This window comes from Antechinus flavipes, chromosome 1, assembly GCF_016432865.1.
Source record: "Antechinus flavipes isolate AdamAnt ecotype Samford, QLD, Australia chromosome 1, AdamAnt_v2, whole genome shotgun sequence".
NCBI lineage: Eukaryota > Metazoa > Chordata > Mammalia > Dasyuromorphia > Dasyuridae > Antechinus > Antechinus flavipes.
Window position 1 is genome coordinate 184,274,630 of NC_067398.1, and position 24,534 is coordinate 184,299,163.

The 24,534-nt window shown below is 34.9% G+C and overlaps 2 protein-coding genes across 9 annotated transcripts in view; one reads left to right on the forward strand and one right to left on the reverse strand.

Annotated features, from left to right (window-relative positions):
- The window catches only part of SLF1 (SMC5-SMC6 complex localization factor 1), a 64,467-nt gene extending 58,031 nt beyond the window's left edge, over positions 1 to 6,436 (forward strand). Inside the window, exon 17 of the mRNA XM_051993813.1 lies at positions 1,537 to 6,436. Within this exon, the coding sequence (XP_051849773.1) occupies positions 1,537 to 2,027 (491 nt within the window). The 3' untranslated portion in view covers positions 2,028 to 6,436. The remainder of the gene's footprint in view (positions 1 to 1,536) is intronic.
- Positions 6,437 to 7,144: 708 nt separating this feature from the next.
- MCTP1 (multiple C2 and transmembrane domain containing 1) overlaps positions 7,145 to 24,534 on the reverse strand; it is a 697,990-nt gene continuing 680,600 nt past the window's right edge. For all 8 annotated transcript variants that reach the window (XM_051993794.1, XM_051993777.1, XM_051993761.1 and 5 more), the window contains 4 exons: positions 23,985 to 24,094; positions 19,388 to 19,497; positions 16,849 to 16,946; positions 7,145 to 15,444 (listed from right to left, as the gene is read on the reverse strand). In XM_051993794.1, coding sequence (XP_051849754.1) covers positions 15,373 to 15,444; positions 16,849 to 16,946; positions 19,388 to 19,497; positions 23,985 to 24,094 — 390 coding nt within the window. In that variant the 3' untranslated portion in view covers positions 7,145 to 15,372. The remainder of the gene's footprint in view (positions 15,445 to 16,848; positions 16,947 to 19,387; positions 19,498 to 23,984; positions 24,095 to 24,534) is intronic.

Consider the following 24,534-nt stretch of genomic DNA (forward strand, 5'->3'; position numbering starts at 1 on the left):
TGGTACTTATTTTTTAATTTAGCACACTTCATTCAGCACACTTCAAAGTAATACAGTGCTTCAGAAGACCATTTGACCTTAAACTGGACATTAATCTTACTTTATCAATTATTATTTTATGCAAAAGATATATGTGTGTGTGTATATGTACACATATGTACATTACATATGAAATTATGTGGAAGGTCAAGATATGGCAATACATTAGTTAAAAACTAAAAGCAGTATTTTGCATAAACATAAGTGTTGCTAACAAATGACTAGGTCGTGAATTTTTAAAAAATCTTTTATAGTTCTTACAACAGTTGTTTTCCTAATGTTGAAATGCATAAAAATTAAATCTGGCACAATCTTTGAAACAGATCGGGTGTTTACCATTTGTTTACTGAAGTTTAGCCAAATACAACATTGTTGATATTCTGCTGCTCTCATATTTCACCTGTGCTACCACCAATTCTACCAGGGAAAGGGATAGGGAGAGCTGCAGTAACTTTATAGACAGAAAGATATAGAAGTTTGCATACAGTCGATGGATTATAATTTTGGGCAGTTCATAGTTTGAGAGCTTTTTGGTTTTATTTTTGTTTTCTCATTCAGTTACACATTCAAGGTATACCATGAAAGACATGCTGCTGTTGGAAAATAGATCTTCCCGAAATATTTTTTTCTAGACTTCATGAAGTTCTACTGTTTTTATTTAATTTCCTTATGGGTATTATCCTACCATGAGGCATCCTAAGTGTAAGAACATTTCTCACAGTATCAAATTAACAATCAAATATGTTAAGCACATATTTTTAATATGTTCAAGACTGTGCTGGGTACTAGGGATAAAAAGACCAAAAAAAAAAAAAAAATGGCTTCTTCCCTCAATGGGCTTACATTCTAGTTAGAGGATATATGTATTAAAAGGGAAAACTGAAGAAAGTATTAGCACTAACAATTGGTTCTATATTAGGGAGGGAATGAGGAAATCTTTCCTACAAATGATACCTAATTGCATCTGAAAGAGAAATAAGGATTCAGAGACATGAAAATGAGGAGAAAGGATATTCTTGGAATGGGGAATGGCTTGTAAATAGACAAAGTTCACATAGAATACCAAGGCCGAGTAATAGTAGTCTAGTCTAGTTGGAATATGCATAGAGTTAATAAAAAGGGACTATTATGAAATAATACTGTAGAAGTAAGTGGAAGCTGAATTGTGTAGGCCAAACATAAATGAGTATTTATTTTATCTTTTGTGTATGTGTTGATATGTGTATTTGTGATATGTATGTGAAAAACACTCATGAAAAACATTGTTCCTTGGAGAGGAACATATGCTTTCTTAATCTTAGGAGCAGATCTTTCTTTTTTTTATTTGTACCTCATAGATCATTTGTAAACTAATACAAATACACATTTATGACATCTTCAAATTAGTCAGTTGACTTGATTGTTTTTTTCCTGATGGGCCTTAACTGATAGTGTCCACCCAAGTTAGTACCAAAGTTAGCTATAAATGTTACTTAGCACTTTGCATCACTTTTCCAGGCTCGGTGCTTCTCCAACAGAAGACTTCTAAAGGAAAACTGCCTTTGGATTATGTGCTAGCTCCCCAAATCAAAGAAGACCTTCTGGCTGTCCTACAAGTTGAAGGTTCCACTGAGGACCTTCAGGCACAAGAAGAGGACCATTTCTACCAGCAGCAGATTGAATTTGGCTCATTCTTACTTAGTAAAATGCTGTTGAATTTTTGCTCAATATTCAACTTATTTTCAAACTTTTCTGTTTTTAAAGAGTTAACTCATCTACGTGAAAGATTGTTTACTTCTCCTACAACTTGCAAGGATGCCACCAGTCTCCATACTGACTGGATTATGGATCTCTATGCTAGAGATCTTGTGACATTAAACAAGCTACCAAGTCTCCTTAAGGAGATACCTGAGAACTTGGAAGTGTTTCCTGGAGTTCAGACACAGGCCTTACTGATGACACTAAAAACTATGCTAGATCAGTCAGAGACTTTTCACAGCACTAGTTAATATTGATAGAACTTCTAAAATAGTTTATATTCTATATTTATAGATGCAATCTTTGATATTGTTTATAAATGCATATTAGATCATTCCTTTTTCAGAAAAATGTATGTAACTCTCCAAAAGAGAAATGCAAATTATTTCCAAATTGAATAGAAATTTTAAAATTATTTGCAAATTGAATAGGAATACACATTGAATAGACATCTTAAAAATTACATTGTATTTTTTAAAAAGTGATTCTTGTTTGTATTGTAATCCTCTTCATCTAAATGTTTAGTAAAACCTTGCAAAATTTTTCTCTCTTTCCCCTATGGATCTGAGAATGCTGGCAGATACCATGCAATTATTCATATATTCACTTTTAAGGATATAGTTGGAAACTGTTTTTTGTTCAGCATACAGACCATCAGAAAAGATTCCTTTCAATTCTGTTTTTCCTAACATTTGTAAAGTTTGCAGCATTAACTAATGCTCTAATGGGAAGAAAATAAGCCTGAATGTATCTATATCTGCAACATACAGCACAAAAAGGTGTGTTGCTGCTGCAAGTAGCCCCATATAATGGCACTTCATAAATTAAGTTGATCCAAGGTCTTTCTGTGCATATGTCAACATAGGCTAGAAATGTTTCAGTTTGAGGTCCTTTCATAATAGCTATTTATGGTAAAGTTAAAAATGAAAGTACGGATGATCACAATCACTAGTGGGAATGTTATATTTTTCTATAGCTGGCACAGAGACATTAAGACTTCCATTTAGCTTTCTTGCGGTTTATATGTATAATCTCACAGCAATTAATCTGTAGACTTATCATAGATACAGATCTTTTCACAAAGAACAGATTCAGCAGTCAATTACTGGAGTCATAATCTCATTGTCATCCCATATAATTGTGGATCGATTCTAGTTAAATTTTGTTCTTTTCATGATTTTCCTAAGTTATGTTTACAAATAAGATTAATCTAAGAAATATCAAGTATTAATATCTGGCAGACCTCAGAGAGAAGACATAGTATAGTCCAATAAAGCAAGCAATGGACAGGATCTTGGAAAATCCGAACTCTCATCTGGTCTATATTATACCAACAAGCTGCCTATTGGGCAAGCCTTGTGTTCTTCCTGAACCTCAGTTCAGTAAAATGTTCAGTTTGTTCTAAATCATCACTTAAGTTTGTTTGTTTATTTCTTACATTATGATCCTGTATGATACATCTTTTTCCTCTTATTGAACACTACAAAACAAAACTGAACAAATGAAAACTGAGTATAGAGAAGATAGTTTATCAAAATAAGGGAAACAGGGCAAGGCAGAAGAGATAAATTTGGAAGAATAACACATGTCCTGTCTTCACTAGTTCATTTAAACTGCCTTTTTTTTTTTCATTGTAATGGAAAAATAGTGGATTTTTCTACACTGAATCACCATGAAAATGTTTCCTTTTAGTTGCAATATTTATATTTTCTACATGTATTTTGTACTTGTCAGTTTTTTTCTTACCATGAATATATTATAAGATAGATACAGTGACATAATTTGAATTAGCTGCAAGGTAAAATTACATTCCTGGCTTTCATTCTCATCTTTTTAAAATTGCTGCACATTTTCTGTGTACATGTCACCGTGCTAGGTGTTATTAGGATTTATGAAAACCTTCAAAAAATGAGGTGGTCCAAGCCTATGAGAAGTTCATATTTTTATAATTTTTTAAGTTTGATGAAACTTTAAATTTTCACTTTAGTTAATATAGTTTAACTTGCATAATGTGTCATAACCTTGCTATGAAAAATTTAATTCTCATATTTGTGTTTTAAAATGTATAATCTGTCAATACCAGTTTTCAATTCAAATGACTTGAAAAAAGTTATGTGCAGTACCTAAAAAGAGACTTGAATTATGGCATTCATAAGTTCTGTGTATCTGTTTCAAATTCTTTTAAATAAGCCCTCAAACTAAGTATAGTTATACCTGTTTGTCAATTATTAAGCCTGAGAAATTTTCTGATAAGTATTTTAAAGTATCAAAATAAGACCTTCCTTGAGAATTCAAATTATATAAAAGTTCAGTATTGTTTTTCTGTTATTTAGTTTTATTTTTACTAACATTCTAAAAGGATTATCCAAGTTTGAAGCTGAAACCTTTCAATGAATCGAGTTTTTTTTTAGTTTACTTTTTTTTTTAAACTAGATTTGTGATTTCATCTATACAGAATGTTCCCCATATGAAAACTATCGCCATAGATGTAGATTGGCAACTTGTCTTTAACTTACAATCTTAGATTGCCCGTGACTCTGAGAGGGAACTTGCCCAAAGCCACATAGTTAATATTTTGTCAGAGGTAAGACCTGAAACCATGTCTTCCTGACCATAGACTTCTCAGTTGTTTTTGTATTAATAAAAGAGGATAAGGGTTTAAATGTTCTTAATTTTCTCCACAAATAAACAGGAAAAAAAATTGTTTTAAATTTGCCTTTCAGCTTTGTGCTTCAGCAACAAAACTATAGTAGCTTGTATATTGGTATATACTTGTAGCTTAAATGATATCTTCCTAAATCTAAAGATCAAATAGTGTAAGGATCCTAGTCTTAGAGGCAAATGACTTGTATTTCTGAAGGACTTTCAATAAGCCAGTCTCTGGACCTTATGAAAAACAGAGATAATCTGCTACCCAAGTAATTGTGAAGAAAATGCTTTGTAGCTATAAAGTACTACATAAATGTGATCCATTTTTATTTCCAATATTCTGGTATTTCGTATCTTTCCTAAGTGAAAAAATGTTTTGAAACCTTTATGTGATGTGTAATTGTAATGATGAAGTAATCCTTATTGTAGATGTGGTAGTTTTCTTTGCTCAGGATTATGTTTCATAACACCAAATGTGGTGTGCATATAAATCACCCATTCCTAAGTTTCAGCTTCCTCTCACCCTTGGACTAAGTTGACCAACCCAATGTGTTTCTAACATGCCCCATGAAAGGATACCATTTTTGTTTACTTTAAAACCTAGAATGTAGTTTCCCTCAAATGAACACCATCATGTGCAGCAATCATCAGGGGAGGGTGCACTCCATATGCATGCACACACCTTTCCAGTTAAGAGAGAGAGCTTGATGAGAGCCTGTCAATGTTTCTCCTTAATCAGCAGGAAGGGGTCATTTTTGAGTGACATGAGGCACTTCTTCCCCCAGGCACTCTTCCACACCTCCTGCTGACATCTAGAGAGCAAGACTTAGAATGATAATTTGTTTTTATAACGAATATGGTTTGAATTAGAGGGTCACTGATGACATTGTTGGAGTTGGGTAGATAGTAGGAACCAGACAACTTCAAGATTGGTGACATGGAGTACTGAACTGTTCCTGAAAACCAAATTGCAAGAAATGCCAAATTAGATTCTAAAAGTTATGGCAGAATATTCTTTGATGTTTAATTAAGCCTTAAAATAACTTTTTCATATGTGAAATACAGTAGGTAACAAATCAGTTAGAAAGGGGTTTGGGGTGTTATTTTGTGTGGTTTTATGCATACTGGTTTTTGAAGTACAGCATACCCCTTACATGGAAGACATTTTTTATATGGCAGTAGGATTCTGATAAGAGAATTTGGTAAATTTTATACTTCATTTGATCCTATATCATTTAATACTTGCATGCTGTATTTGTCAGTAAAGCTAGGAAGCCACACATTTTATATTGAGAACCCTGTAACCTATGGATGAGTATGTACTAAGGTGAATTTAAACATATCTTCAATATCCTTTTCCAGATATATTAATAAACTCATGTCATCTCCATTTTTCATAAGGCCCAAAGACTGGCTTATTGAAAGTTCTTCAGAAATACAAGTCATTTGCCTTTAAGACTAGGATCCTTAACACCATTTGATCTTTAGATTTAGGAAGATATCATTTAAGCTATAAGTATTAATAAAGTCAATGTGTATACACACACACACACACCCCCTTTCATTCCTGGTAAATAACATGTGCAGGTTGAAAGGTTGAAAATTCACCCTAGCTACTGATTTATTTCTTAATGTTTTAGCCTTTATATTCTTTCTAGTTGATGAAAGATCCAAGCACAAATATAGTCAGGAAAGTTTGAATATTTAAGATAATTTGTTGGAGGAAAAATAGGAATAGTTTTACTTTTTCAAAAGAAATGTAAAGCTTAATTTTTTTTTTATTTCACATTTTAAAAATTGTAAAATGAAGTTTTTTTTTTTAAACAAGATATTTTTTACTTTAAAATGCATGTGAAAAATCCATGATGTACTCATGGTACATACAAGTAACTGAGTCTGAAAATATCCTTATATTTGTGCTATTGCACATGTAGTATATTTGTACTGATTGTGTTTTGTTTTCCCATTTTAAAAGAGCAAAATAAATTATTTGGTTATGTGTTAAAAATAATTTGCCAAATCAAGAACTGGGAGACATTTAGTATTGCATCTAAGCAAAGTGTCCTATGATCGCTAAAAAAGAATAAAAAAGATACCATTTAGGTATTAGTAATCCACATCAGCATAATATAGAATTTGAATCCACTTTGTAAATGGCTCCAACTCATATAAGATTATCATCAGTAGTAAATAAAGCCTTTCCCCAAATTTTTTCATTTTTTTAATTGTGCTCTAAACATCTCCCCACCCATCCCCCGAGCCCCTTTGTTGGCATGAACATATTAATAGAAAGTCACAGGCTATTGTTAGGAAATATTGTTTACAAACTCAAAAAGATAAAGGAAGAAAAAATAATAGGAAAGTGCTTTCTAGTTTCAGCGGGTGGGATTGCCAAGTGAGAATCTGGAATCCAGGTTTGAATCCATTCCTATAAGACTGTCATTAATCTTTATGGTGGATGAAGTGAAAAAGCCCCCTCCTCTCTATCCTCTTACTCTTACAATGAAGTAGATAGTCCTTCTGAAAAAGATCATTAATCTTAAAGTGGTAAAACATAAAAAGAACTTAACTTGTCATACGTGGTATCTCAAAAGAACTCAGATGTTAGGCCAGTGGTGATTTAACTCTTTACACTGAGGCATTTTTTTCTTAGAATGAGAATGGTTTCAAGTCTGGCATTGCACCCCACCCCACTATTTCAGATTTAAACAGCTGGGTGTGTCATCCAATGCAGGTTTTATTTAAAACAAAAAAATACATTTTTTTCATCCACATGATTTCCACCAAAGAGATCCAGTACACTGTGCAGAAAGTTATTAATGAAGACATCTGACACTTAGTAGCAGTGTAAGGTTTGCCAAGACCTTTGTATACATTATCTCCTTTGATCCTCACAACAGCCCTGTGAGGTAGGTATTGCAGGTATTCTCCCCATTTTAGAGATAAGGAAACTGAGGTTTAGATAAGTAAAGTGACTTGCCGGTGCCCACCCAATTATTAAATACACATTATTTAAAAGTTTCAAACGCTTTTGATTCCAAGTTGGTCATTCTTCTATTACACCACAATACCTTTTAAATAGACAAAAAAACTTGTGGCTAAACAGTTTTGCAATTTTAAGATTAGGATTAACAGAAGAAAATGTATCATTTAAAAACTGGTTAGGAGTCATTGGAGGTTGGGAAGAATCCATTTGGAGGCTTTTGGTACATGCCATGTGCATTGATTGAAAAGATTTTACAGTGTAGGCATATTGGCAAAGAAGAGGCAAAGGCACTGATGTGCATGAAGTATTCAGTTATTTTGGTGGACTAGAAGAGGGAGGTTAAGAGTAAGGGGTTTGGGGGGGTGGGGGAAAGTCACTGAATTGGTTTGTCTCTGGGAGGTGTGGAAGCAGCCCAAGTGTGCATATTTAAAAACAAATTACAAGAAAAGATTGAAGTAGATCTAACTGAATTAGTGTCTCAGTAGTTTACTGTTTTTAAAAATTGTTTCATTTTTTCAGTCTCACTTGCCATGGTAACTGGCCTTCTAGTGATAGTTATTTTGAGTTTAGTGCCATAACCTTATCATAAGCTATTATTATTCCTCAAAGGTTGGTGGGGGTTTTTTGTTCTTGTTGTTGTTGTTTTTAAATGAGCTCTGAAAGCATCATATGCCAAGCAATATCTTCTGCTTATAGATGTTATGTGCCCTTTCTCTGAGGGTGTCTACCCCCTCTGTTTACTAGCGTGGTCATCCTATCCTTACAAGCAGATCTTCCCCCTGAGGTGGGGTGAGGGCATCCTGTCTAGCGTAATTCTTAAAACTACTAAAGATTGAATTCTTTCATATGGATACCATGTGGATTGATGATAACCTATCTTCTTTATCAGCCCCTTCTGATTTTAGGAGTGTTCATGGGATGTGAAGAATTACTTGTTCCCTGATGGGTCTTTTCAGATTCAACACAAAAAAAAAAAAAGCCAGGAGGAACTGATAAGATTAAATAATAGCTACATTTGCCAGACTTTACTTTAGATGCATTTGCGGGAAGTTCACTACTGTTATTAAATTAAGAATTCTCTTTCATTTCTCTTCACAGATATAGAAAAACCCCATTTTATAATGTGGATTTTCTACTCTACTGTATTGATACCAGATCAGACTACCAGCTAGACTTTTGTGAGAGAATTCTGTAGGGGGGTTAGCCATGGTAGGAAAAAACTCTGATTTTCACAGTTTTGTCAGAGTTTATTACCTTATATCTCCCTCTGTGACCAGGAAAATGGCTTTTTTAAAGGTGTCTTTTAGACGGTGTGATTCCAACCACACTCATTTTACTTTGTAAACATTTTCATCTTTTATTATCTGATGACAGAATTAAAAAAAAAAAAATTAACTAGTGACAGGAATCATGAGTTAGAATACCTAATCACCCAAAATATCCAGGGTCAAAGAGATTAATTAGAAACACAGCTACATTAGGTAACCATTTAGTAGTTAGACTACCCACCTGGTAACTTACGTATAAAAGAGAGTATTGAATAAACTCCGTTGCTTTGGTGTGCTTAATCTACAGTAAGCAACTATTAAGTCCCTGACATCTAAGTAAAATATAAACACAAACTTTTTTTCCTAATGGAATAGGCACTGTGCTGAGCTCTGAGATGTCTTGTCTACTTACCAAATTGCTTAGCCACCCTCAGTTACGGGGCTTTGGCTTATTGGCTTATACCAGTAGAGAAAAAGAGTGGAATAACAGGCTATGAATAAGTGTGTTTATTGCATTGTGCATGGAGTATCCCTACTTATTAATTAAAAAATAAAAAAAAAATTGTTAATTCATGTTGCTGGGTCAATTAACAGATATTGATTAAGGGCCTCCTGTGTGCCTCGCACTGGTAAGGGGTAAAGGTGGGGAGGTAAAACAGGAGTTTCACCAAAATGAACCCATCTCTCCCCTCAAGGACCTTATAATCTAGTAAAAGAGAGAACATATACATATACAAGGTACTGATAGTTTTAGTACTGAAACTATTGAGATGCCCTGTATAACTAGCCATAAAATAAATACAAAATCATTTTTTGATAAGAAGGCACTCTGAATATATTTTTGGAAATTGTGTCACCAGTAAAAGACCAGGATTGGGCGGGGGAGGGGGGAAGAAATTGCTGCATCCTTTAAGTTTTTAAGTCCCTCATGTTTGAGCCCTGCTCAAGTAAAATGCAACATATTGATTTGTGTGCTACCTGTATATTTTTATGCTTTCCCATTCATAGTTCACAACTGGGCCATTGCCTTAGCTCCTGCTTATTCCAAATAGAACTTAGTGCTTTTTAGGCCCTCATATGGTTTTTCTTATTTACTAACCAGGCCACTTGTACCCATGAACTATAATGCCCCAGAAAGCTGCAAGCTAGGGTACTTCTTACTACTCTATCTAGAGCACAGTTTGTTTTTCATGATATTTTGTTTTGCTTTTCCTGTCCTCTATCTCCCTTCTTCAATCCTTTGCACGGGCTATCCTCCATACCTAGAAATCTCACTTCACTTCTTAGAATCCAGTTTATTTCAAGGCTCTTCTCAATGCTACATGCTACATAAAGCTTTTTCTATTTCCCCATCCATGGCTGCATCCCATTCCAACCAAATTACTATTCATGTTGTTGCTCTTAGCTATACTGTAAACTCTTGGTGCAAAAGGACAGTTTCTTCTTTGTATCCGCAGTACCTACCACTTGATAATAATTACCTTATTAACTGCTTAACACAGAAGACTGTTTGAATTCAGCCGGTTTGGTTGCCTTGCCATTTGGAAGAAAAAGAAAAAACTAGTGGAGACATCATTTCTCCAAGTTCTTTGGAAATGAAGACATATAGAAATAAGTACCCCAGATAATCTTAGCAACACCACCCCAATAATGCCATTCTTTCTAAGGTGTCAAGGTAGGAAAAACTAAACAATGAGTTCCACCAATTAAATATAGATGGTTTTGGTTTGAGCTATCTCCATCTCAAACTATTTTGTGTTATTCTTTAAATTCTTGCAAACATTTTACATGGTTGTGCCTAAAACAAAAACATTTGTACTGGCTTGCTTAGGTGAGACTTTTAGTTAAGCCTCAGAGTTCAGGGGAGATAAATCGGGTTATCAGAACTGATACCCAAGATCTGGGTTTGCTTTGAAAAGACTTTTAAAGTGTCTTTCTCCCCTGACCCTCCTACACTTGTGTTGTTTTTAAGCCAAGGAAATACAGTTTTTATGTAATTCAATTTTATCAGCCACCACAGGAAGGTAAATTAGAATTGAAAGTAGTGAAGAACTATCATAATGCTGGGGCTTTACAAACAAGAAGGGTATGGCTTTATTTCACACAAAACAATCGAAAACATAGGAAAGAATTTAGGAATGGTGGATGTTCACGCCAAATTAACAGGTGAGTGTTCGGTATACAATGTATAGTTATGATTGTCTTGCAATATATATTCTCTCTAGGATTTAAAAAAAATAAAAATAAAGCTAATAAACTAGGGCTTTAACAAAGTATAATTCATGATGTGTCTATTTGCTTATATATTTCCATAATGCTGCTTTTCTTGTTCAGTCATTTTAGTTGTATCCAACTCTTCTTGACCTCATTTAGAACTTTCTTTGCAGAGATACTGACAAAATGGTTTGCTATTTTCTTCTCCAGTTCATTTGACAGGTGAGGAAACTGAGAGAAACAGGGCTAAGTGACTTGCACAGGATTACACAGCTAGTAAATATCTACCATGCCATCTTGTTGGCCACAGTGCTGCTACTTTAGTTCTAAAGTCCAGGATAGTATTAAACATACAATGAGAACAAGGGTCTGTTGAATAAATAAGTAGGGGGATTTTTAATACAGAGAGGAGCAGGATTATCAGCACTGAAGAAAGTAAATTTGAATACAGAAATCAAGAGGTTAAGTGTTTGAATTCACAGATGTGACAACTCATCACCAAATCCTTCTGATGCTCTTAAAATACAATGGACATTCTTTAAAGGACTTGTTTGAAATATTTTGGAAGTATCAAATGAATGGAGAGCCATTGGTGGAAATAACAAAGTAAATGAGAGAAAGCTTACAAGGGAACCCCCTAAATAAGTCTATTGTTCTACTACAACTACCAAATAATCTCTCTGCTAACATGTCCCACTTAATGATTTAAAAAAAAAATACTCAGTTGCATAAGAATCTTCAAAACTGGTTTGATTTTTAGAATGTTTTCTCTATGCTGACACATTGAGATAATTTAGGTCCTCATAGATCAAGTCTACCTAAATTCCCTAAAGCCATACTAAATACATATGAACATAAATGCTGCTCCTTTGAGGGATAATTATTATTTTTTAGATTGGATCTGTGATTTCATTGATGTTGACAAGGCCCACTGATGAAGATTTACAATATTTGGTCTTTTAAGTGTTGCCATGGGCATAGAAATTCACAAAGTCATTCAGGAGTTCCAAGCAGAATTTGAATCCAGGTCTTTCTGGGCAGCTTTTCTCTCCCCTACCTGAAGAGTAATAATATCAATATGTGGAATATATCCAAATGTAGTTGAAGAATTGTTACTTAATTTACTCCATATGAAATATTGAGACACAGTTAATTGGTGCCATTACTTTGGCAGTCTTATTTCTAAATCAGGGTGAGAAGTTCATGTCCAGTGTTCATCTGTTGAGAGCAGGCGTGTTTGAGCACTTGTGTCACAGAGCTGACTTTCCAAGAGCTCTTTGGATTGAAATCTATCACACAGTTCTGAGAAAACAAGATGTGGGCCTCATAAGAGAGAATTTTCAAAGAGAAATGACTCAATCCCCTGCTGTTAGACAATAAGCAAGTTTTCCCCAACTTTTGTTTCCAGTCTGTGTCTGTAGCAATAATCCCCTCCTGGATTGTGGGTATGCTAAGAAAGGGAATATTCGCAGGGAAAAGGGGACTCCATGCAGTCAGAAGTCCTAGGTTTTTGACCCAGCTAGACAATTCTAAGCAAGTCTTAGGGTTGAGCCTGGTTTTTCTCATCTGCAAAATGGGAAAAATACTTACACTACCTACTTTTTGGAATGTTTGCGAGCCCTTGACATTCTAAAGTGCTATAAAAATATCATGCAAAGGGATAGTTCAGGGTAATTTGTTCCTCTACCTGCCTCTCCAGATCCTTATTAGAATCTCTCTTGAGGAGATCTCTTGGGATCTCTGCTCTTAAAGAATAAAGTTTTTTAAAAAGGAAATCCTTTCTAGGCATCAGAAAAATCTTTCTGGATGACCAAATAAAGCCTGTAACAATAATAATAATAACTAGCATTCATATAGTCCTCTAAGGCTTACAAAGCACTTTATACATATTCTCTCATTTCATCCTCACAAAAACCCTTTAAAGTATGTGCCATTATTATCCCCACTTTTATAGATAAGGAACTTCTTGCCCAGGGTCACACAGCTAGTTGATGTTTAAAGCAGGAACTGATATGAGGTCTTCCTGACTCCAATTCTAACATTATCTACTATTTTTGCTCAGAGTGTCATTTTAAGAAAAGGTATGCATTCCAGGAAAAGAAAAAAAGTAGGACTGTGACTGTACTGATTATTCTTGGAAATAATCATTGTTTTTTGTGTTTTAATGCAGTAGATGTGTAGTAAACATTCCCACTGATGTCAACATCTGAAATTGGGTACAGTGGGAAAAAAAAAAAAAAAACAGGAATTTGCACATAGATTTAATGGTTAATATTCCATTGGCCACATCTGTGCTTTGCAGAATGTCAGGCTTACTGATCATCTGAGGTCTTCAGACAATACCAGAATGGAACATACATTTCAGAAAAGATCTAACTGAAAGTTATTTCAAACAAACAATAGGTCCCCATCAATAAAGTTTCAAGAGTAACAACTTCATTCATGGTATATTGTTCCTTAACAACAAATAGCAACAGTATGGGAATGTGTGCATTCTCAATTGTTCAAGATAAACTGGATGAGCTAAAAGAAGCACATTGAGGTCAAAGCCTTTTGGCAAAAAGGGAATTTGATTGGCATCTTTCAAGCATATTGTATAAACAGAAAAGATCAAAATAGTTCTATCATAAGAAACAGTATTTATCAATATATCAGTAACATAAAAATATTTTTTAATCTGCTTCCATGAGATAAGTGCATTTTTAAAGAATATTCCTGTAGACAGAAATATAGACATTTCTCCCCCTCCAACATTTTTCCAACTTGTCTCTCTTTAACTCACTCTAACATAATCCCTACCCAAGTCTATTATTAGAATGGTAGAAAACATTCTTTGTAACAATTCCAACCAAAGCTTGATCCCCTATCAAGTCAGAAAAGTGAGAATTTCTCTCCAGATGATTTCTCTCGAGGTGTATTCTCTACTTGACACAGAGGGAATTAAGTACAAAAACTGCTGTGTAGAGTCTTGCAAATGGCAACTGAAAGTGTTCATTCTGCTGGGATTAGTGAACATTGTTCAAAGGTAAACTCATTTTTCTTTCCTAAAGGAGCAGTCTAGTTTACAAAACTGATTTTCATGCAGGGGGACCAGATCCATATTAGTAGAAATTACCATTTCATAAATGAAAAAAATGAAATATTGGCATATCAGTCACCACACGTCATCCTTTTCTAAATTAAAATTCATATTGATAGCTGAAAACATCATACACAATGAAACACTTTATATGATGTAATTTTTTTAAAAAGTAAAATCTTTTTTTTCTATGAAAACTTTTTTAAGGGGAGGAGCACAGAGTTCTTCACCATCAGAGTGGTTTATTCCAGGTATAGATCTTTACTCTTTAAATACAAATTAGCAACTTCTCTACAATTTCTAGTCTTAGCAAACTCTCTGGAGAAGTTAAGTCATTTGCCCAGGTAAATATAATTCATGTGTGCCAGAGGCAGTTCTTGAACCCTGGGGATCTTCCTTACTCCAAGGTTGTCTCCATCCCTAACTCTCACACTGCCTGTTGAGAACAATTAGACATTAAAAATTCCTTAGCCAGACAAAAGACATTCATAACCCAATACCAAAAATCATAATGGATTCAGATTGTTAATGCTATTATTGATAACTGTACTGGGTTTACTAATCTGCTAATTCAGTACAAATTAAAGTATTATAGTATAATAATGTGTACTATACAAAAAGTCATATGCAATCACTTAGAAACCTGGCAGTATTTAATTTTAGGCCTTTCTAGGTTCTCGAGTCCTCATATGGAATGATGTACAAGGAGTGGAACTTCTGTTCCTCATAGATCTCAAGAGCCGACAATTTTCTTGAAGGCTAAGTGCACCTTCATTCATTCATTCATTTAGAAGCAGCCCTAGCAATTCTAAATTAATTTGCACCCAAAGTGAACAGGGGCCAAATGATAGAATCTGAGATAAACTTGACCCCAGGTTATGGGATTGGTTGGTTGCTTTTTCTCCCCTGTTGAAATGAGAAAAACTAATGGATAATGTTTTGGATTAAAAATAACCAATGAAAACCAAAGCAACCACAATTCAATTGTGAATTCTAAGAATCAGATTGACATTTACATTTTTATAGGTTTAGTCAGACATAGCTGAGTATTTAATCAGATATTTTAGCCTGTTCACTAACCATCAGAAGAGACTATCTTCCCACAGAATTTTGTACTGGCTTTTTTAACATGTTCTAGTTTCGTCCACAGCTAGGAAGGGTTTCATATAACTGAAGCCAAAGTTGAAACCCTTATCAAACTGGTTCTGTACAACAGAAGTATATTTTCAGTGACATATGCCTTTGTACAATATTTACAGATTCTCTCCATCATGATAAAAAAAAAAGACAAAATAAATAAAAACATAAAGGAAGGAAATGTTGCCGAGGCTGGGGGCTTTTTTTTTTTCTTTTATCTTTCTCAAACAGATGCTGCTGGTCTCCTCAGTGCGTGAAGCTGGCTAGCCAAGATTGTTTTTCTTCCTTTTACACGGGCTATGACTGGGATCTTGTTTCAGTTCTTGGTACTGCACCTGTTTAAACAGAGAGTTCAGAGAAAGACTGGTCAGGTGGCCACTTACTGGCAAGAGATTGAAAAGCAAAGGAATGAGAGTGTGCCTGGGGGAGGGAGGAGGGGTGTTCTCTTGATGCAAGCTGCATGGGATCTGCAGCTGGGCTGCAGAAACAATGGAGTGATAGAGCTAGAATTAAGAAGGAAAACAGCATTAGGAAAATGCTGCCAGGAAATACATGCGTGCACTCATGTAAACTTTGGTGATGGGCTCCGGGCTTTTTCTCTTCACCACAAGATACTGTATCAGGAAGTGGAAAAAGCCCAACAAATCACCACATGCAACAGTATTCAAGAAAGCTCTGGATGATAGTTATTTGCAACTTCATGGAGTGTGTTTGCTTGTTTTTGAATACATTTTTAAGCTCAGGCTCAGTTTACATTCTATAGTCTGTAAAACTAAACTAAATGGTGTGAATGACATCTGTCTAGATGAAGTAAAGTCATTTCTTCAACTCTGCTTATGTGGGAGCACCGCAGGTCCCATGAAGATAATGGAGAAGGTAACATTCTCATCAACAGAAGGAAATCTTTCTTGTGATAGGAGGTTCTAAAAAACAGCCATTGTTCCTTTACACGTCAGTTGTTTTAGAGTCGGAGGTCCCTTTATGGTGATCTAGCCCAACTCACTCTGTTGACTGATGAAAAAGATTAGGAAGTGAAAGGATTTGTTCACAGCCACACAGCTATCTCTGACTACTCCAATGCTGCTTCTTTTACACCACTCGACCTTCCTACTTATAGAAGAAACAAAAATTCCCTTGCTCATCCCCTCAAAATAGCTCAGCGCAAGCTTGATTCTCAATTCTTGTCCAAAGACCGAGGGAAATGTTTCTTCATTAAATGTCTGCTAGTTTATTTTGTTTTTATAATCTAATATTCCTGTTTCCTCTCTACAGGTGGTGTTGGCCCCAGGCAGCAGCATACCCCTCAACCAACTCCAGCTGAGCATCATTTGGGGGTTGTTCCCAATCCTCCCTGAAAACTGGCTAGACAATCCCCTCTTGTGAAAACCCATTCTTCAAATGTTTTTTTCTTGTGATCAGGTAAGCTGGAAGTTTCTCATGGGCAAAATCCTAGTGAAAGTTCATTTCTTTTTTTGTTTGTTTTTGTTCTAATATTTTTATTTTTCCCGTTACATTTGAAACAATTTTTGAGGGTTCATTTATGAATGATTTAGAAAGCATGGAAAGTCTGGATTTTCAATGGAACACAGAATACAAAACTCAAGACCCAATGTCACACCATATTACAAAAACAAGGACAGTAATAGAACCCTGCCAAAAAAATTTTAAGAACCTTGTACAGAACAACATATCTAAGTTTAACAACTGATATCATCAAGGCATTTCAAAAGCCTACTCACTACTTGTACATCTGAAGGAACTCGAGAAAGGAAGTCAAGCAGCTCATTGTTATCAATCGCATATGGACTCCGAAGCTTCTTTGTAAATTTATTGATTCCTGGAAATGTAATGGTTGGAGCATTATTAAATCTCTGCATTGTTAAAACGCTGCTCAAATTATTAAAAGCACATTTCTGGCCAATATTTGACAATTATTTGTTATTGGTTTTTGTTCCAACTCAACAAGCATTTATTAAGCTCCAGGCACTGTGTTAAAGTACTAAGGATACAAAGAAAAGCAAAAATTAGTCCCTATGCTTGACGAGTTCATATATCAAATTATTTACATGTATGACAGTGATTTGAAGATGTATCTTTTGAGATGATCATTTACCTAAACAGCTACTCCTTCTATCCTGGCCTGCTATTATTACTATTTAATAATAGTACAGATAGGTCTGTACTGATCTGGTAGGAATGAAGCATAACTCTTCTCTCACACACTCACAGTTCTAAGAAGTATTTTATGAATTAAAATGAGTTTTAATCATTTCCTTATTTTCTTCCTAAAAGAAAATGCACCCATTGTTAGTTTAGGATTTTGTGTTTTTTAACCATGAAAGCTAAAAGTTCAAAAGGTTTTCATTCCCACTATAATCTGTGTTGGAAAGGGATCTAACAGTATTTGGGATTATACACATTGGGTCAATGAAATAAACTCTAATGGCCCAAAGAAAACTGAAATAGATGACTAGCATTTCCAATTTCTTAATTGAATATTCCACAGTTGAAACATGGGTAGACATTCAACCCCTCATGAAATACCAGCTTCAGTCTTGTTTCCTTATGTGGGAGTGGCTTGAATAATTCTTAAATTACTGATTAATATTTCAACAACCCACTACAGGCAACAAAAATTAAATACAATTCTTTTTCTCTTTATTCTGACAAAACAGCAGGCCCACATGTTTTTCTACCCTGAAAATGACTTTGAAGCCAATTTTCTATAAGAGGCCACTAAAGGTTACTTAACTAAATTCCACTAATGTGTGCCATAGAATATAGAGATACTTTTTTGTTCCATGGCTCTTTTTTTTTTTTTTTTTTAAATAAGAATTACTAAACCAGGGTCAGGTCTAACCCAACTAGGACTGGTGGTAATAAACTGCCCTAAGGTGACATCCCTTCCTAATTCCTTCAGTAAAACAGCATCTGTTTTAAATATAGAAATGAATGAAAGATGAGAAACTAAACATTCAGTAAATACAGTGGTATTGCTCCTGCTCTTTTTTCCCTCTTGTGGTGAGAGCAATGTCATAGCTTGGAGTTTCTTTAAATTATAGGATTCCAGAAAACATCCCAGGTTTTGTTTTAGTTTTTAGGGGTCAAGAGTCCAGAAGATACTGGGTCTGCATTGGGTATGAAAAGGCAGCTTCTTCAAACTTGAAAACACTTGAGTTTGGAAATAGAATATTCCTAATGCCCCTAATCATTTATCTAAGTAGATTGTTATAAAGCTCTTTCAATATAAAAGAAAATATTAAAAGCCTTCTTCTATATTTTATTCTGCTCTTTTTTTCCTTTTGACAGCCAGATGCTTTTTGGAAGTTCATGACCCATTTTGGTGTCTTGCTTCATATTAGATTAGTTGGAGGGGGAAGGGTACAATTCTCCTTCAATATAATTTCTTTCACTTTTTTCTAACTGATTTATATATAGGCAAAGAAAAAGGATTATTTGAAATCATTAACTTGGTGGGTTTATATGGTAGTAGTCCTTGGAGGCTGAAAATTGAGTTTTCCAAACCATGAATTTTGTCAAGAAAGAAAAAAAGTTAACTCCAGATAGCACTGAAAGAAGCAGCCTCCCAAAGAGAGGGTCTGGGCTTAGGAGCAGCAGGTAAGGATTGGTTAGTGTCTGGCATCTAGTAGGTGCTTAATAAATGCTTGTTAATTAACAATAACTATATGAAAAAGGCAGGACTGAAAGAGTAACTTGAAAACAGATATGTTATTAGGTAAACATTCTGATTTAGTAGAAACAAAACAGATTTCTCTCTTGTTTCTCATCTGTGAAATACTGAGAGTTTTTTTCCATAAACCTAAAGGTGACCTCTTAGACAGCATTCCATGTACATACACTTTCATGTTTACATACACTATCAGATGATAAAGTACCATAGGGGGAAAAAAGCATATTGTCCTAAATGCACTATATAGATTGAAATGCCTCTGTTTGTGTATAAGTGGTGAAAATAAATCAGAGTAATATCTAGACAAAGCTACATTTTGATATATGAAGAATGTGCACAGCCCCATGTTTATAGTATGATGAAGGCTACAATGCCAGGCAAGAAAAATGCATTTTGCAGGTAAGCCTAAATCTTTACACTGTTGTGATTTTTAACTGACTTGTCTCTTTCCATCATAGAGCAGCTTCATGACCATAAATACAGAGAACTACTGACAATATAACTCATCCCTTGAAAACAGTTTGTTCTAAGTAGCTCCGACAGTTTTGCTTTGTTTGGTTTTGTTTTCAAAAGAGGGCTTTACTTACCCCAGACAAGGACGATGTATCTCAGCGGAATGAAATACAGGATGATTGTGAACACACAGAGGGCAGCAATTGCCAGCCAGCTTAAGAATGGGACTGTCCAGTTGAATGTACTAAACGGAAAATTAATATGTCAGCAATCATATCACTTTGTACTTTTAACCAAAGATGAAGCAAGCAGTGACCAGACTCCACATTTGTACAATGGGCCCAATTAGCCTTCGCTATTTTCTAATCAGATGCAGAGTTACCATCGTGAGTTGGGAATAAACAAACTCTGGTTTTATTCCTTACCAGATGAACGTGGTATCAAACTCAAATAGAAATGGCCCTACTAAACCATAGGGAAAGAACCCCAAAACTGCATGGTGACTGAGATAATATCATATATTAGCATTATCTATATTGTATTATATTTTTATTTATTTTTGTTAACTGTTTTCTCATGTTTTTAATCTGGTTCTGACCCAACTATAGAGAGAAGCATTGTAACAAGTATATTTGATATTACATGCAATACAAAGGTCCATGGACCTTTGAGGTTCATCTTCAGTTTTTTCTCCTCCACCCACAGCAGACTCATGTTGTTCTTCCCTTGTTTAAGCAGAAAGGTAGAGCAATATTTTCTAATTCTTAGTAATAATAAAACATACGTATAAATCTATCATCAATCCTTCCACACTTTCCACATGAAAATTTGTCAACATGTGTCCAGGGAAATAATATGCATGAAGATAAAGACACAGAATTCTTTGGTCCATGAAACATCCAGATTGCTCCTCAAACTGGGATTACTTCCTTGGTTGACTTTCAGAAATATAAGTAAAGAAAAAAAATAAGCTGTATGTCCCAGCTTAGCAAAAATTCATCAGCTCACAAAATATTTTTCTCTTGAAAATACAGTTGGCTTTTTAAAAAAAGCATTTTTTAAAAATCAGACCATAAACAGATAGAAAGTTAAATGGAAAGGACACTAATGAACTGTATTATTATCATATTTCTACTTTGCAATGATATAATATAAAGATTACTGGATTGAGAACTGGAGCTCTGGATTCTAGTCCCCGTCCCACCACTATTTGTATGACATTAAGTTTTTAAAAGTTGATTAGTTAGAAAACATCCAAAGGAGGACATCTAGGATGGTAAAAGACCTGTTTCAAGATCATGGAAATGAACATCATTTGAAAGAGCAGGGGATATTTAATTTGGAGTAGAGAAGACTTGGTGAGTACGGAAGGAAAGAGGGGACAGCATGATAACTTCAGTTATTTGAAGATTTCAAGACAAAGTGAAGTGAACTCAGCAGGTATTGGTTGCTACTAAATAGGTGTTTTTAAGGAAAAACTAGACGATTCTTTCATAGGGATTTTGTAATAGGCTGATCAGGTATGGGTCAGGTAAACTGAAATCCTTTCTGATTCTGAGATTTTGTGAATCTCACTTTTCTCATCTGTAAAATGAGAGGATAGAATAGGCCTCTAAGGTCCCTTTCAGACCTAAAATCCTATGTTGAATGGCAAGTAAGGGACAGAAACCAAAAAAAAAAAAAAAAAAAAGATGAGAATAAAGAGAATTTCTTTTAAAATAGTACCTTCCCCTCCACCCCCATGCAAAGGGAATGGGAATAGATCCAAGGCTGAAATTTTAAAAATAGAGAATTGCATCCAAAATTAAGAAAGGAATAAAATAACTTTTAAAAATATATAGTTAAAGCAGAAAATCAGAGGGAAAGTTAATATGAAACACAGACAAAAAAGAAAGAACAGAGAAATATTCAGAAAAGAAGATGAAAAAGGCCTTGCGATTATTTAGAGGATTTGGCTTCCATGTAGTAATGTAGCAGTTCCCTGGAAAATCACTGACAGCTTTCTAAGAGGAAAGATATAAAGAACATAGATACACTCTATGAAGCATTCAGGGATGGTTACCCAGTTCTATTGCCATTTTCAAATGTATACTGCCATCCTTCAAAATATCTTACCAGTGTTAAACTGCCCAAGAGACACTAATATACCTTGTTGTCTGGCTCTTGAGCCCTAAAATATGGTAAAAAGAGGTTGGCCATCAACATTATGCAGATTGAAAAAAATAAAGGAATTTTATGATAGTCACTCATCTCTATAAAGGCTGAAACATGCGTTTTTACTCTTGGAGTGTGAATGTCTGGATATGGCCAACCTATAGGTTATGCCAAGGGTTGGGTTATTGGGGGGCGGGGGGGGGGGGAGGAGAGGGTTAACTCTCTCTCTTTCTCTTTCTCTCTCTCTCTCTCTCTCTCTCTCTCTCTCTCTCTCTCTCTCTCTCTCTCTTCATTTTTCTCATATAATTCTTTGGCAAAAGAGCCCAGATACTTTGGTTGGATTATCTTGGATGCACTGTTTCAAATAATTGGTATGGTCTGGCTGTTTTGTTTTTGTTTGTCTTTTTTCTTCACTAGCAATTTTGACATCTTTCCAAAGTGAACATTATGTAACTGTCACAAGGTGTAGAATCACTTCTTTTCTCCTCAAGGGACACCTGCTCATTTCCTTTCTCTTGCCTGGATCTGCAGTGAACAGAAGGTTGAGGGTCTGCTTGCCTTCCTGTGGCTCAGCTCAGAGCTATCGATCACACTACCCCATGTGTGAGGACATCGACTATCCAATCTGGAAATCTCCTTCTGTGCTGTCCTAGCATGGGCTCTGTGCATTTTGCCTTACTCCTCTTGGAGGAACAAGTAGGAAAGAAATAGCAAAGACAGTCTCTACAAGTGTGACTAATTAGCAGGGGGAAAGGTCTTGTTGCCCTTTTTTTCTAGATTAAAATGTGAAGAACTTTATTCCAAAATAACCTCTTCTCGTTAAGGGAAAGAGAAGTGAATGGAGAGAAATATTAAGATGGAGGACTGGGGGGAAAGAAAGAAAGAAAAAGGGATGGCAAGAGGAGGCAAGGATACAGAGAAGAGATGGGAAAAAAGGGGAGAGAAGGAAACAGGATAGAGAAGGGGGAGAAAAAGATTTTGATTAATTTCAAGAATGCAAAGAGATTTCTTCAATGATGATTTAATGAAGAGATGGTGTCCACAAAGGAACTTTGCTATTTTATGAAACTACTTTCAGGACAAACTGTTTTTACCGGTTTGGTCCCAGGAGCATCTCTTTTTTAGTACCCCACAGTTTCTTTGTGCAGAAATCATAATGTTGACAAGGCTTTGAAACACTGCCATTTAGCCCACACCATGGAAAGCTCTGCAAAGTCCAGATGTCCTCCACACTGCTCTATAGCCAGGACTCAGCCTTTTTCTTCAAGTGGGCATGTACATTTTCTGGCCAAACACCTGTGCCATGGTGGCAGCCTCCCACTATTCAGAAGTGTTGGGGGATAGAGAAAGAGCTCATTTTTCCTCCTCTCCTCAACTTTAAAGCAAATAATCCAAAGTTTTCTGCACTGAAAATCACAATTTTTCCATCTCCAAGTCTCAGACTTTGATATAGCAGTTCCAGGGAAAGAATAATAATTAACCTGAAAATGCATATTATCAGGCTAGAACCACGTGTGTTTTAGAGTGCGGATTCATAGATTGGAAGGAAAGGTTCTTGGGCATAGAAATAATATCTGAATTAGATGAGGAGAGGGCCTTGGAAATCTGCTAGTGAAGGCTGCTGTAAATTTGGGAAAGAAGAGACTGCTTCAGTAATTGGGATTACCCTGTTTCTCCCCAAACAGAAATTCAGTACTTATGCATATGTGGAACACAAGAAATTATTCAAAATAAAATATATGAATGGAGTGAAAAACATAGGAAAATATATCCATCCACAAAGCATCATTTGCTTAAAATAAGCCATTGGCAGTCATTATGGAGAGTAGAATAACATTTATATTTAGTAAAATTTTTTGTTTTAACAAATCCTTTTAAAATTGCATCTTTTAAAAAAATTGTTTATATAAAGAATATTTCAGTGAATTAAAATATTTGTAACAAAATTAAACTAAACACAAAAAAATTGCCTCCAATTTTTCATTCTAGCTTAAGCCTCTTTTTTAAAAGTCTACAAAAAATTCAGAATTTATGTAAGGCAAGATGATAATGTATTTCTCCTGCAGCTATGACCTACACTATTTAATTTACAAAAGCTGGAGAGAACTGAAGACAGTTCCTTACATGGGTTGCTATTTAAAATAAACCTTTTTATAATCAAGGTAACCTCAAATTGAAGAAAACTTGCCCCCAAATAAAGTGCAAGTATACACTGAATACCTGAATTCCTTATTTTAGCAGTATTTTTTTCCCCTATAACAATTTCTATTCCATTCCAAGCCAAAGGGCTTGGTTTTTAAGTATGCTAAACTTAAGGACAATGTTATTTTATTTTTTTTTTATTTCAAAATGGCAGCTATGATTCCATTCCAACCAATATGTACTAAATTTCAGGATGAAAATTGAAGAACCTTCCCAAATCCCAGAGTTGGCAAAAAGCAAAGTAAATAATGAGACCAAGCAATAGATCACCCACAAGTCTCCTGACAATAAAACCAGGTGATATTCTGCCCACTTAGAAACAAACAGGAGTCCCTTCCCAAAGGAGACCAGGTCCCACACGTCAGTAGCACTCACTTTTTTATCCTCTCTCCAAAGGATGCTACTTCATCAAGGATGTTCTGAACACTGACACACACCTCTTGGATGGCATAGATTTTATTTATGAATCCTTTTTTTTCACTGTCCTAAAACATAATTAAAAGGAGATTCTGTGTTAAGGTAAGAGGGGAAAAGGGGGATATTTTATTATGCATGAACTCTTTTAATTGACCTTGTAACTTTTTTCTTTTACATATATATTTGAACATATATGTATGTATATAAACCAAAAGCATTATGAACAAGGGTCTTATAAACATATAAAACTTACTAAAGCATACTTACATATTAAATCACAAGATTTTGAACTAAAATGGACCTTCTAACATTATTTAGTCTAACTCTCATATTTAACAGACTTGAAAACATTCAAAGAGGGCAAGGAGGCAGAAAGTGATTTGCCCAAGATGACAGATTGTAAATAGCAAAGCAGAGAATTGAATTCAAGTCCTTGAATTCACATCTCTTTTTCTTTTACATATAATCAGTAAATGAAAAGTAGGGATACAGAGAAGTATGTGGTTCT